This window comes from Triticum aestivum, chromosome 7B, assembly GCF_018294505.1.
Source record: "Triticum aestivum cultivar Chinese Spring chromosome 7B, IWGSC CS RefSeq v2.1, whole genome shotgun sequence".
In the NCBI taxonomy this organism is placed as follows: Eukaryota; Viridiplantae; Streptophyta; class Magnoliopsida; order Poales; family Poaceae; genus Triticum; species Triticum aestivum.
The window spans coordinates 391,635,293-391,650,070 of record NC_057813.1 but is presented as its reverse complement, the minus strand read 5'-3'; the positions used below and the strand labels follow the sequence as shown (position 1 = coordinate 391,650,070).

The 14,778-nt window shown below is 46.8% G+C and overlaps 1 protein-coding gene across 13 annotated transcripts; it reads left to right on the top strand.

The window, feature by feature from the left end:
* The first annotated feature begins 7,536 nt into the window (after positions 1-7,536).
* On the top strand, positions 7,537-13,311 carry LOC123159627 (uncharacterized). 13 transcript variants are annotated; one of them, XR_006479817.1, is made up of 9 exons: positions 7,540-8,090; positions 8,421-8,428; positions 8,502-8,599; positions 8,701-8,777; positions 8,880-8,962; positions 9,620-11,390; positions 11,485-11,609; positions 12,016-12,095; positions 12,982-13,311. XR_006479817.1 is itself a non-coding variant. In XM_044577443.1 (4 exons), exons 1-3 carry the CDS (start codon positions 7,929-7,931, stop codon positions 8,705-8,707), a joined length of 348 nt encoding a protein of 115 aa, XP_044433378.1. In that variant the 5' UTR covers positions 7,537-7,928; the 3' UTR covers position 8,708; positions 8,880-9,353. The 13 variants fall into 13 exon arrangements, 2 of the variants coding, with proteins under 2 accessions (XP_044433378.1, XP_044433377.1); XR_006479815.1 differs by adding an exon at positions 12,557-12,599 and having other exon boundaries at positions 7,539-8,090; positions 8,421-8,599; positions 8,701-8,962; XR_006479818.1 differs by adding an exon at positions 12,557-12,599 and having other exon boundaries at positions 7,539-8,090; positions 8,421-8,599; positions 8,701-8,962; positions 12,013-12,095.
* The last annotated feature ends 1,467 nt before the right edge of the window (positions 13,312-14,778 follow it).

The following is a 14,778-nucleotide window of genomic DNA, read 5'->3' as shown; positions in this document are numbered from 1 at the left end:
TTGTGTGGCAAAAAAGAAAAACCATGAAGTTATTCGGGAGTCCGGATACTCACGATCTCGCCAGGGGCTTGGCCCTTGGAGGCCAGTCCTCGTCGTCGTCACTGGCGTTGGCAGAGCAGTCCGGGGGAAGAGTTTTTCCCTTCTTGGACCCTTCGGCCTCCCTCGTTGGGGAGGCCTTCCTTTTCTTCTCTCCCCCCACTGGGGGAGAGGCTTTCTTCTTCTCCTCCTCACCTTGGTGAGAGGAGTCGGCCTCGGAGTCGTCATCCGATAGCACCTGAAAACGGGAACTCTTCCGAGTCCCCGTGGCCTTCTTCTTGGCCTTCTTCTCCGGCACCACGTGGGGTGCCGGAGCCAGCAGCCCGTTAGGCGGGCGTCCGCTGGGTCCTCTGGCAATGGGGCCGGACAGATAGTCTGTTCGGCCTTCGCCAGCCAGTCCTGTCAAAGGTAAAGGGAGTTTAGATCCCGCATAGAGTCAAACTATGGAAAACGAGCGTTCCGTAAAGGACAAAATCACTTACCTCGTCAGCCGGACGCTGCGAGCTGAATCCGCGATCTTCGGTAGCGGATGCGGGAGCCTCGGCGCCCTTGAACAGCACCTTCCAGACATCTTCGTACGTAGTGTCGAAGAGCCCGCTCAGAGTCTGGTGCTGCGCCGGATCGAACTCCCACATGTTGAAACCCCGTCGTTGGCACGGGAGAATCCGGCGGATGAGCATGACCTGGACTACGTTGACAAGCTTGAGCTTCTTGTCCACCAGCTTTTGGATACAGGCTTGGAGTCCGGTCAGCTCCTCCGAATCACCCCAGATCCGGCCACTCTCTTTCCAGGAGGTGAGCCGTGTAGGGATGCCGGATCTGAATTCGGGGGCCGCTGCCCATTCAGGGTCACGCGGCTCGGTGATGTAGAACCACCCCGATTGCCACCCCTTAATGGTTTCCACGAAAGTGCCCTCCAGCCAAGTAACGTGGGACATCCTGCCCACCATGGCGCCTCCGCACTCCGCTTGGCTGCCCTTCACAACCTTCGGCTTGACGCTGAAGGTCTTGAGCCACAAACCGAAGTGGGGCTGGATGCAGAGGAAGGCCTCGCACACGACGATAAACGCCGAGATGTTGAGGATGAAATTCGGGGCCAGATCATGGAAATCCAGGCCGTAGTAGAACATGAGCCCCCGGACAAAGGGATGAAGTGGGAAGCCCAGTCCGCGGAGGAAATGGGGAAGAAATACTACCCTCTCATGGGGCCTGGGGGTGGGGATGAGCTCTCCCTCGTCGGGGAGCCGGTGCGCGATGTTGCTGGACAAATATCCGGCGTTGCGCAGCTTCTGGATCTGCCCCTCCGTGACGGAGGAGGCCATCCACTTGCCTCCCGCTCCGGACATAGTTGGAGAAGGTTGAGGTGAGAAGTGCGGACTTGGGCGCTGGAGCTCGAGTTCGCGGAGTTGGATAAGCCAAGGAGGAAGAAGGCGCAGGTAAAAGGGTTGGATCTTTATCCCCTTATATGGGCGGACACAAACATGCGTCCCCACCGGCCTGATAAAACTCGCTTATCCCCCAAGCACCGCAATCAATGGTGCGGTTGGGTTACCCACGTCCGTATTGATGGGAATCCCGGAATAAGGGGAACACGATCTCTGCTTCGACAAGACGTGCCAAGGAAACCGCTTCGCTAAACGCGCTGAGGTGGTACAATAAAAACGATTCTAGTAAAGGCTTGGTAGTGGTGTGACGTCACGCCGCAAAATACGTCAGCAGATTGAACTTGTGTAATATTATTCTCTCTACGGTGGTGCGTGGAATTTATTTTTGCAGAGCCGGACACTATCCTGGTGTTCACAATCTTCTATAAATTATTCGGAGGAAGAACCCGCCTTGCAATGCCGAAGACAACATGCGCGCCGGACTCGTCGTGATTGAAGCTTGGTTCAGGGGCTACTGAGGGAGTTCCGGACTAGGGGGTGTCCGGATAGCCGAACTATCATCATCGGCCGGACTCCAAGACTATGAAGATACAAGATTGAAGACTTCGTCCCGTGTCCGGATGGGACTTTCCTTGGCGTGGAAGGCAAGCTTGGCGATACGGATATGTAGATCTCCTACCATTGTGACCGACTCTATGTAACCCTAGCCCTCTCCGGTGTCTATATAAACCGGATGGCTTTAGTCCATAGGATGAACAACAATCATACCATAGGCTAGCTTCTAGGGTTTAGCCTCCTTGATCTCGTGGTAGATCCACTCTTGTAACACACATCATCAATATTAATCAAGCAGGACGTAGGGTTTTACCTCCATCAAGAGGGCCCGAACTTGGGTAAAACATCGTGTCCCTTGTCTCCTGTTACCATCCGCCTAGACGCACAGTTCGGGACCCCCTACCCGAGATCCGCCGGTTTTGACACCGACAACCTCCCCGGCCTCTTTGGGGACCAGGGAGGCGTGGAGCACGACGTCAATCTGCTGTCCGCCAATTCGGCAGGCAGAGAGGTCTGCTCAGTGGGGTGGCCGCGCGGTGGGCTGTCATATCACACAATCAGTTTACATCAGTAAGGGACTGGTAAAATGAAGTAAGCAAGAAATCTCGAGGTTCATACCTCATGGTCGGAGGCTTGACCCTTAGTTCCTTCTCCGGGACCTGTTCGGATGCCACAGACTCCTCATTGGAGTCTGAACTGTCGGGCAGGACCAGTTTGGGTCTGCACTGCCTCTTCTGGGCCCAAGGAGGTTGCTCCTCCATGACGTCCTTGTACGCGGCCCTCTTCTTGGAGTGGGAGGAGGCGCTTTCCTCCTCCCCGTCTTGGGCAGACGGGGTTTCAGCATCTCCAGACTTAGTGTCTAGACGACCTCTCAAGCGAAGGCCTCCCCTGGCCGTTGGCAGATCCTTCTTCTTCTTCCCTTTCTTCTCTGGTGCCTTGTAAGGCACCACCACTAGCAGTTCCGCCAGTTGAGCCGACTGAGACCCTTCGGGCAGTGGATCCGGACTACTGGTCTTCTTGGCCTTCTCAAGCCAGCCCTGTGAAGGCAACAAAAGAAACTTAGACCGAACTCTGGGCGGACCGAATATAAATCAGGCAGAAAATCAATTACCTCCTTCGGGGGATGTGCGGCTTTGAGACCGATGTCTTCCTCCTCGGACGGCCACTCCTTCTGGGTCTTGAACAACAGACTCCACACCTTGTCGTGGGTTGTGCCGAAGAGGTATTGCACGGTGGCCGGATCTTCAGGCTTGTAAGACCACACCGGAATGGCCCTTTGTTGACCAGGAAGGAGGTGGCATCTGAGAATTATCTGGACCACATTGGTTAGCTTGGCACCGGTTATGTTGGAGATGCGTTTTTGCAGCATCTTCACCTCACCGGCGGACCCCCAGTTAGGCCCCTTTTGGGTACACAAGGTCAATCTCACTGGGGGAGCGGATCTGAATTTGGGAGCCACCGTCCAGGCCGCATCCCTTGGTTCTGTAATGTAGAACCACTCCTTCTGCCACACCTTGACGGTGTCAATGAATCTGCCCTCCAGCCATTGAACTCTGGTTAGCTTACTGGTCATCGCTCCACCGCAGTCCACCTGGGCGCCGCCGACCACCTTCGGCTTGAAGTTGAACACTTTCAGCCACATGCCAAAATGCGTCTAAACTCGCAAGAGGGCCTCGCAAACGATGATGAAGGCTGAAATGTGGAGGAGGGTGTTGGGTGCTAGATAATGGAAATCTAGCCCATAAAAGAACATTAACCCCCCTCATGAAGGGGTGCAGAGGAAATCCCAGCCCTGGATAAAGTGGGTGAGGAACACCACCCTCGCACCTTGCTTGGGTGTGGGGATGACCTGGCCCTTCTCGGGGGCCCGGTGAACGACATCGGCCGGCAAGTAACCGACTCGCTTCAGCTCTTCGATATTGTTGTTTGTGACGATGGAGGCCTCCCACTTGCCGTTGGCACCGGATCCGGCCATGGCTGAAACTAGGAGGAGCTGGGAAGGGACTCTTCGCGGAAGAATGAGGCAGGGCACTGGAGCTCTAGAGATTGGAAAGGCGACAACGAGAGGTGGAAGAAGGCGTAGGATGGTAAATGCAGCTATTCCCCTTTTATGGGTTGTGGAGGAGCCGAGGTTTCCTCTTTTCATGCTACGGGCCTCTCCACGTCCTGATACGCTCGCGACGTTATGCGCGGGTGGGGTAATCGATATCATTGATCATATCCCCTAAAAAATGAGGCACGATCTCTGCCTTGATGAGACACGCCAATAGAGGGGCAGCCTCGAGCTGCACATCGAGAACTTCCAACCGTTCGGTGTTATGACCGGATGCGACCCTTCGCCAAAAGTTGTCAGACGAGGGCATTGTTCACACTTGAGCACTTTGTCCTTTGAGGCTAAGTAAAACAAATGCTCCGGATTCCGGACACCACTCAACTCCGAGCATGCACAGGATGGAGAACTCGCCTTGCAAGCCGAAGACCGTTGGATATGCGTATGCCAGATACAAGCCCTAGCGTTGGAGGCTAGTTCGGGGGCTACTGAGGGAGTCCTGGATTAAGGGGTCATCGGGCCACGGGCCCATTGCTTGCGGGCTAGATTGATGGGCTACTATGAAGCTGAACTAGGGCATGGACCCGTGATCGGACAGGAGATCTTCGGAGTCGTGGTGTGCCCTCCAGGTCAATATTAGGCATGATCTTTCCCTTGTTTTAACCAATCGCATGTAACCCTAACCCTACTGATGTCTATATAAACCAGAGGGTTTATTCTTTAGGGCTAGAGCAACATCCAACACCCCATCAACCTAGGGTTTAGCTCGCCTGGTCTCAAGGTAGATCGACTCTGTAACCATATCATACACATCAAATACAATCAAGCAGGACATAGGTTTTTACCTCTTCGAGAGGGCCTGAACCTAGGTAAACACCGTGTTCTTCGTCCCTTATTCCCCATTGATCCTAGATCCACAGCTCGGGATCCCCTACCCGAGATCCGCCGGTTTTGACACCGACAAGGACACTGCAAGATTGAACCATTACAAAACAAGGCACCTCTCCCACTGAACATAAATCAATCTAGTTGGCCAAACCAAACGGATAGATCGGAGAGAAATACAAAGCTATAACAATCATGCATAATAAAGTTCAGAAAGATTCAATTACTTTCAATGAATAATCTGATCATAAACGCACAATTCATTGGATCCCAACAAACACACCACAAAAGAAGATTACATCGGATAGAACTCCAAGAAGGATGAGGAGAACATTGTATTGAAGATCAAAGAGAGAGAAGAAGACATCTAGGTAGTAGCTATGGACCTGCAGGTCTGTGGTGAACTACTCACGCATCATCGGAAGGCAACAAGGATGATGTTGAAGCTCTCCGTGATCGACCCCACCCAGCAGAGTACCAGAAAAGACCTCCAAATGAGATTATGGAAGAACAGAAGCTTGCGGCGCCGAAAAAAGTGTTTCGGGTGGCTCTCTGTTGGTTTGGGAATATTTGGGAATTTATAAAGGTGGAATTAGGTCAAACGGAGTTGCGTGGGGCTCACAAGCTCAGGGGGTGCGCCATGTGAGCTTGTGGCTCTCTCGTAGTTCTTCTGTCCTCCTCCCGGACCTTCTAGGGTCCCTTTTGGTCCAGAAAAAATCACCATAAAGTTTCATCATGTTTGGACTTCGTTTGATATTGATTTTCTGAAAAGCAAAAAGCAAGCAAAAAATAGGAACTGGCACTGGGCAGTGGGTTAATTGGTTAGTCCCAAAAAATGATATAAAATAGCATAAAAATGGATATAAAGCATTCAAGATTGATAATATAATAGCATGAAACAACCAAAGATTATAGATACATTAGAGACATACCATACCTCTGTAAACAGATTGGGCCAAACTATCTGGGTCACACAGTCGTTGCCGTAGCACCTCACCATCATGATCAAACAGCCACAAAACACCGATCCCTCACATGTCCTAAGCACGCTGACCACCATCCAGCACCTGCATGGTCGAAGAAACACCTCTCCAGCTCCAAACCAACCTCAAAGCTTCAGCGCCGCTAAGATCTGTCGGCACCCATGGGCGTGGGCTGGCCACACTACCAGCTGGCAGACTCCGTTGCCGTTGCTGCAGCTGAAGACCCCTCAGAGGAGGAGCCAGTGCGCCATGTCGCCTACTGCGAATGCGCGCGCCCAGTGGAGCTCTCCAATGCGAGACCCTGCTCCTGCCTCCGGCTATATCCTGACCACACCGCCACCATCACCCCAAAGGGGGCACCTTCCTCGAGCCATGCCCTCCGCGAACAGGAGGCGCATCGTGCGCCCTGGTCACCGCCGCGAATCCCGGCCGCTGTGCTACTTGTGATAGTGTTAGGATTTCCCCGAAGAGGAAGGGTGATGTAATATAGTTGCAGAAAGTATTTCCCTCAGTTAAGAGCCAAGGTTTATCGAACCAGTAGTAGACACCACACAAACAATATAAGCGGTACATGCACACATACAAAGCAACTGCTTGCACCCACCGAAGGCAAAAGGGTTGTCAATCCCCTTGTTCTAACCACTTTCAAGGAAGAAATATGATAGTGATAGATAGATAAAACAAAAATGGAAATAAAAACAATGAGGAAATTTAGGTTTTATTAAATATGGAAGATGGACCCGAAGGCCATAGGTTCACTAGAGGCACATCTCTCATGAGCATAGCAACGGTGGGTAAACAAATTATTGTTGGGCAATTAATAGAATAACGTATAGTTATGATAATTATTCATGGCATGATCAATATATAGGCATTGTGTCCATGATAAGTAGATCGAAAATCCATCTACATCTACTACTATTACTCCACCCGAAGACCGCTATCTAGCATGCATCTCAAAGTATTAAGTTCATGACAAACAGAGTGACGCTTTAAGCATGATGACATAATATAGACAAAGTAAGATCAATAATATGTTCAAACCCCATAGTTTTACCCTTAGTAGAAACAATACAAATATGTGCCTTGCTACCTCTCCTGTCACAGAGTAAGGACACTGCAAGATTGCACCTACTACCAAGCACCTCTCCCACTGAAGATGAATCAATCTAATTAGCCCAAAGATATAAATAGATCGGAGGGAAATACAAGGCTATAAAATCACACATGTATAAATCTCAGAAAAGACTCAAATAATTTCAATGAATAATCCGATCTAAATTCCAATTCATCGGATCACAACAAACGCACCATGTTGCATATGATAGATCTCCAAAGAGATCATTTAAAACAAAAAAGAGGCTAGCCAACTCGCTACCAGGGAGCTCCCTCGATGGCAGGCTTCGTTGGCCATTCGATCTTCGGAAGTCCGATCTTTGACTTCGTTTCAGGTGTTGGATGTTCGCTGGCTGTTTCACTGCTTGTTTTTACTACACGATGACTTTGTATAGCCAATGACCGGTGGGCTCTTGCAGCACCCGTGTTGGCTGGGCGAACTGATTCGAGGTGCAGAATCACCCTCTCCCACCCGCCGCGTGCGCGCCGTGCCATCTGCGGGAGTGTGGGGCAGGCCTCGCCCAATCCCCCCGCCCGCACCACTCCCTCCCTGCCCCACGCCCAATCCCCTCGCCCGCACCGCTCCCTCCCTCCTCGATCTCTCTCCCTGGCCAGCCGCCATTGGTGGGAAACCCTAGCCCATTATCCCAATCAACACAGTCGCAGCTCTTCTCCTTCTTTCTCCCTTCTCCCCCCTCCTCCCCTCACCACAGCCGCAACCTAGGGGCTCCGCCGTCCGTTTCGATGAGATCCACCACCTCACGAGGTTCTCATCTGCCCCAGGTTGCGAGGAAGCCGCGGGAGGAGGAGTGACCTTGGTGCGAGATAGGTACGGAGGAGGAGCTCAACCAGCGCGTCTTCGGCCGGAGGAGGGAAGCAGCGGATGCGAGCCAGGAGGTGGATCGGCTCGGCCCAGCTATGGAGGCGGCCGGGGCGGGCGCGGAGAGGGCCGATGCGGCGGCGGCCAAGGCCAGGGAGGACGAGGTTGCATCCATCAGCGAGAAGCGGCCGATCCACCTGCGTGCCGTCACTGCAGGGATAGCGTCGCCGTCTCCCTCTCCCCTGGTGGCACCTCCCTATGTGAGATCCTCCCTATCTTCCTGCTCCTTCACCTCCTCCTTCTCATCCCATGTATTTTAGATTTGTTTGTTCAATTTTACTCCATAGTGCTTGCACGCCCATGAATCTGGAAGTAACCCGCAAAAAAAAGAATCTGGAAGTAGACATTTTAGTGTTTTTCCTATTCCATTATCCGCTTTTTTTGTTGCTAAGAGTATAGTTTTTTTTGCACGGGGGATTAATTAGGCTGGTTATATAGAATGATAATTGCCTCAAATGATTCAGATTAAGAGTTCTGCTCAAGATATATGTGCTAGAGAACTAATTATTTTGTACTTGACCGCTCTGCAGATGTTGAGGTTGGTCCTGGAATGGTTGGCTTTGAGACTTTTGGTGGCAGTATATTCTTATGCCGAGGAGAAGCATTTGCAGGACGATTATGTGGTTATCTGTGGCAGTGTGCTCCTATCCTCCCCGCCTCCATACTTCATTTTTGGAAAACTAATGATTTTAATTCCTGGATGTCATAGGTACCATTGATTGTGCCTCAGCTTCGTAGCCGATCTTCCATCGTCCATGGCATCAACACACAAATTGAGAACTAATTATTTTGTACTTGACCGCTCTGCAGATGTTGAGGTTGGTCCTGGAATGGTTGGCTTTGGGACTTTTGGTGGCAGTATATTCTTATGCCGACGACAAGCATTTGTAGGACGATTATGTGGTTATCTGTGGCAGTGTGCTCCTATCCTCCCCGCCTCCATACTTCATTTTTGGAAAACTAATGATTTTAATTCCTGGATGTCATAGGTACCATTAATTGTGCCTCAGCTTCGTAGCCGATCTTCGATCGTCCATGGCATCAACACACAAATTGATAATGCAAACCTCAGGTCAATACCTCCCCTATTTGATTTTTGCGGCAGAGTGCTAATAACTTTTACTGTTTGTGTTTTTGGATAAGATTTGCATGGTATTTCTATCATTGGTTGATTGCTTGGATACTTTCACTATAGTAGTTGTTCTACCTCATCTATCACTATCTGCGGGCTTGCTTTGATTATGTGTCTCCCAACTTTCTGTAACTAAAAAGCAGCCTGTAAATGTAGCTTGAATAAAAATAGTACCTTTCAGTTTTGTGCAAGTTCAAAGTATTAGTAGTTTCAGTTTGTCCAATTTTTGCAAGGATATTGTGTGAGGTCTGGTACAAACTTTTAAGACAATCACTTAATACACTAGAAGAACACCCGTGCGTTGCAACGGGGCCACATTAACTTTAAAAGTTCAATATTAATATTCTCATATATATCAAATGACATTGGCGACCTTTTTTGCCATCAATTCCTCACACACACTCTCTGCCTCCCTCTTCCTCACTCTCTCCCTCTCTCCCTCTCTCTCTCTCTCTAACACACACACATATCCATCTTATTGGGATGGGACCATAATCCATCTATTTCACACACATACGCTAGTACATAACAATATGGATTATGTGTATTATATTTGCCACCACAACTGAGGGAATTAATTTCATGTAAATCGGCCAGCCACAGCTCCAAGAATACGCGGAGGAGGTGGCCCGGGTCGGCGTCGGCGCCGTCCGGCACGGGCCACGGGCCCGCTTCCAAGCGCATCTGCGCGTCGGCCACCCACGCCGTGTCCTTCAAGTGCCACTTCCACCGCAAACTCCCAGGGTCACGGCCATGGCCAGGGCCAGGGAAGCCGCCCTTCTTCGCCTCCTTCACCAGCCGCAGCCAACGCGGTGCCGCGGCACCCGGCCTCGCCGTCCTCGTCCTCCAGCACCGTCGCGACCCAGTGACGCAGCCCAAGCATCGGCCTCGAGAATCAAGAACGCTCGACAACGTAGAGGGAAGGAAAGGTCATATACATGTCATAAGAAAGGGAGTTTATTTACCGCTCCCTCGATGTATTGTTTCCTTTGTTTGGAGATTGATTACCATCCGTGAGTTAAGGTAAGGTTTACGTGATTGAGCGATTTTTTGAAAATCAATTATTTGTTTTCTAATTAATGTAATTGAGTGAATTAAGGTAAGGTTAATTAATTTAGATTTGATCTTTAGAGATTGTTCGTGATTGATTCTACATTACTAAATAACTTGCGCCAGTATGGAAAGTTCTGATCTGTTTAGATTTCTTTCGTTGTGTGAGATGGTGACGCGAAAATAAACCGATGAAGTGAGGGAAGGGGACGAAAAAATCTACGAAAAAAACCAGCGAAGGTGGGAGGAGGTACCAAAAAAAACCATGAAAGGTGGGAGGAGACTACCAACTGTTTCATTAGGAGTAGAAATTATTAGAGATTAGAGATTATTTGTTTCCTGAAAATCTATTATTTGTTTCCTAATATAAATTGCATTAATGAGAGAGATTTCGTAGATTTGGCTAAGGTAGGAAAGAATCTATTATTTGTTTGCTAAAGCAAATTGCATTAATGGGAGAGATCCGTTGATTTGGCTAAGGTAGGAAAGAATCTATTATTTGTTTGCTAAAGAAAATTGCATTAATAGAAGAGATCCGTTGATTTGGTTAAGGTAGAAAAGAATCTATTATTTGTTTCCTAAAGAAAATTGCATTAACGAGAGAGATTTGTTGATTTGGCTAAGGTAGGCGGTTTTTGCGGTTCGTGGCGGCTTAGTGTGAGGTGGGATGAGGTACAAAAAAAACCATGGGAGGTGGGACGAAAAAAAACCTGGGAGGTGGGAGTTGTCCCTGGTTAACCTACAAAATTTCGTAGATTTTTTTAGGACGAAAAAAACCCGTGGAAGGTGGGACTAAAAAAACCTGGAAGCGAGACTACCAACTGCTCCCTTAGGAGTAGAGATTCATGGGATCACCAACTTTTGGCGTTTGTTGATACTAGCTATGTGGGGCCATGAATTCCTAGAAGATTGTGGCAATTATCCTGCTTCGCTTGCAAGATTGGTTTCTAAAAATATCATGGTAGTTATAATTTCAGATTGCTGCTGATTTGACTAAATATGTTTTGATTGTTTTTAAGCTTTGACTCTTTACTGTGTGCACAACTAATTCATTCCTAATTAAATCTTTCAATGGTTGATGGGAACACTACAGATCTTGCTTCTCTGCTTTTTAATGTTTCATATGTTTTCATGTACAAACCGAGGCATGCGGATGCGGGGGCGATGGCGGGCATCTCCGGCAGCGGCGGCGACCTGCAGGCAAGAGGCAACGACTGGGGTGTTCGATTCGATCCAGCGCCATGGCCTGGTCCCTGCAGGAGAGAGAGATGAGGGACAGAGAGAGAAGGAAGGAGAGGAGGGACAAAGAGAGAGGGAGGTAAGATGCCGGATGTTACTATAGTATTAAAAGAATTCCTGATATATTTATTTATAGGATTCTATGATATTTGATGCAAAATATTGATGGCCAGGTGAATGCACTGGACTCTTCAAGATCGAGCGCACCATTGGAAAGGCCGAGTACGTCCATCGACAGCCTGCCCATTGTCCGGATTCACCAAGCAGTACAACCGGAGATGCTGTCGGCTGCCTGCAGGTCTGGAAACCAGACAACATCTCTGAAACCCACTATCCTCTGATGCATGAATCTCTATGCTCAATTTGGCTACATCTAATTTGCCATCGTTTAATCCTCCATAATGCAAACATCCTGTTTTTCATCAAGAGAAAGAACATTAAGAATTTTCGCACATTCTGTTGTAGCAATATCGACTGTATGAATACCAGTAGTGTGTTTGGCAGTTTGTTCTTGTGGCTTCCAAAAGAAACCTGGAATGTTTGTTCTGCCGGTACAACTCTCTTTGGCTAGGACATTTTGGCTTCAAATAACATAAATGAACCTAAAACTTCTTAATATTTTATATCACTTTTTGTATTGATGTTCTTCATGCATGCTCATCTGCCAAGAGGTTAATCACATAATGTCACACGTTCCTCAGCAGGCACCAAACCGCCCGCTGTTGTCTCTGCCTGAAGAAGGATTATGGTTCTCCACCCCTTTGCTACTCATATTAAAATTCCGGTATGTTCTTTCTTTCTTTATTTTCTTTCAAGAAAAAGGTGGAACCTGTTCTTAATTTCCTATGATGATTTCAATGGCAATTTGTCAGTGTATTTCTAGCTGGAATTGTATGTATATCTTACAAATTTGCATTGCAACAAATTAATAACGAGAATAAAAGCGTTTGCACCCATCTAACATATTTGTATGGTATTTTTCAAAAGCTCAAGCTTAAACATGTGGCGCTGTATGAGGCTATCATTAGGATGGAAGATAAATTTAATGTTAAAATATTGCTTGAATTTCCTTTGTTCTATAAACGGCAATACAAGATATGTTGCGCCATGGTTTTTTCCAAAAAAATAACAACTAGCAATTAACGACACATCAAATGTTCTGTGGATCATTTTGTCAGGTTGGATTTAGTAGGTCATAATGGTTTTATTCTACGACAGGATTAATTTTGTTTGTATTTTAACCAGTTCAAGGATTGGTGGTCGAGCACTATGATCTTTGCACACTAAGGTTCGGTTGTGTTGTTTGAGAAATATATGTCCTACAAGTCTCATGTGTCTTGTCTTGTTTTCGCTTTCCAAGCTACAAGCTTTTGATATACTTCAAACGTGATTCTTTATATGTTGTTTGTTCCATCAATCGTAAAATGTAAATTAGCAATTAGGCGTCGACATAGTATAGTGGAACCATTGTGCTTGATGCAGTTTTATTTTAGTGTTGAAATGTTTTTCTTAGTTTGTTTGGTGTTGAGAAATATATTCGTTTTCCAGCAATTGTTTTCTAAATCCTATCAACACATTACCTGATATGGCCTTTGAAGTTTCTGTTTTATAACGATCTTTGTTGCAGTGGTCAACTTGAGTATGGTATAGCTTATTCTTTTCTGTTGCAGCTATTCCGGAGAAGTTTAGAGCTTCTGCAACCTTTTGAAGACACGATTTATAGTTGCGGAGATGAAACAATCAATCAGTTGCGATGCATTACATAATCTTTTTGCTCTGGACATTGATGGGTATTATTTTGCCACAAAGGACAGGAGCTGTGCCATTTGACTCGAAGGATAAAGCGTTCATCAGAAGGGGGTGGTCTTTAGGATGTACACAAAAGAGGAAATTTCCTTTTGTATAGAACCAAATTATATGATGTAATTGACCATTCTCTTGTACACAATGTTTATCATGTATTAAGTACATTTTATTGTCAAATATGTTTACTTTTTTTAGTGCACAAGTTCATAACTCCTTGGACTTTCTAATTGCAGGCTCAACTATTTGAAACCACTGATCTGATTTTGTTGGGTCTGTGTATTAGTGTATGTGTGTATTGAAGTTTGGTGAGTCTCAGGAAGAACCAAACTTTTGTTCCTATCTCATCATATGCTATCTCAAATGCAAAATGTTAGCTACTTCAATCTCATGTTTAAAAATGTAATTGATTACAAATTGTGCATGCTCAAGTACGTAAATATTTGTAAAGAGAAATCATTATTAAGTTTCGACTAAAATGATTTGTGTTGGTATCAAGTGGTTACTCACACCTAAAATTACAAAAAAAAATCAAGTATTTTCAATGCGCCCATGGTTTTAAATGGGACTCTGCGCTATTTGACCCAACGATTCTACTCCACGCGGCCAACCCAAAAACTCTATTTTTTTTAAAATGGGACTGCTACCAAAAAAAAAAGTGTATATATATCTAATTATAGACACGAATCCATCATGTTTCATATTAAAAGGGATTCAACCATGGATATTTTTTTCATCGCAAACATGGATTTAGCGTGCCTCTGTGCCATTTGGCGCAACGGCAAGCTACCGTTTATCCAGACTAAAGGAGATTAAATTGTTGCCATATGTGCTTGCCCACAATTAAACCTTGAATATCTTTTCATCACGCACATGGAATAAACATGTTTTCAATATAATATGATTTAACACATGGCCTTTCTACTACCAATATCGAATATGTCCTTGCAAAATGAAACTATTTTCATCGACAACATGGCTTTAGCGGGTCTCTGCGCCATTTGGCGCAACGGGTCAACTAGGGTTATCTTTCCCCCTCTTTTTTTCCAAGAAATATATGCATGGCCAGATTTTTCATCATGATAACCATGTTTTCAAACTTGCTAAAAAAATACAACCATGCCAACTTTACTCTCTCATCATAGTGGCCATTTATTCAAATTGAACATATTCATATTATGCAAAATTTCCCTTTTCCCAGACTATTATTTAACAACGCAATAAACATGTTTACACAATACCATGATTTAGTTGAAGGTTCTTGCAGCATGAAACTCTTTTCATCGACAACATGTCTTCAGCAGGTCTCTGCGCCATTTGGCGCAACGGGTCAACTAGTTGTAGTAAAGATCAAAGAGAGAGAGAGAGAGAGAGAGAGAGAGAGAGAGAGAGAAAGTTATCTAGCTACTACTATAGACCCATAGGTCCTTTGTGAACTACTATGGAGGCAACAAGGTCGAGGAAGATTGCCTCCCCAATGGTTTCCCCCTTCGGTAGAGTATCGAAAAAGGCCTCCAAATGGGATCAGAGAAATAATTGTTTCGGGTCTCGCTTCGGGGATTTTGTAATATTAGGGAATTTATAGGCCAGAAATTAGAAGACGATGCTCAGGGGCCCATAAGCTTGGATGCCGCTCCCCACTGGCAGCGCGCCCCTTGAGCTTG

What these genes read in the sequence shown, in the direction of transcription:
- LOC123159627 (XM_044577443.1), top strand. Translation starts at nt 7,929, where the DNA reads ATGGAGGCGGCCGGGGCGGGCGCGGAGAGGGCCGATGCGGCGGCGGCC. An exon ending in CCCTGGTGGCACCTCCCTAT is followed by an intron (nt 8,091 to 8,420) that starts GTGAGATCCTCC and finishes ACCGCTCTGCAG; the next exon opens with ATGTTGAGGTTGGTCCTGGA.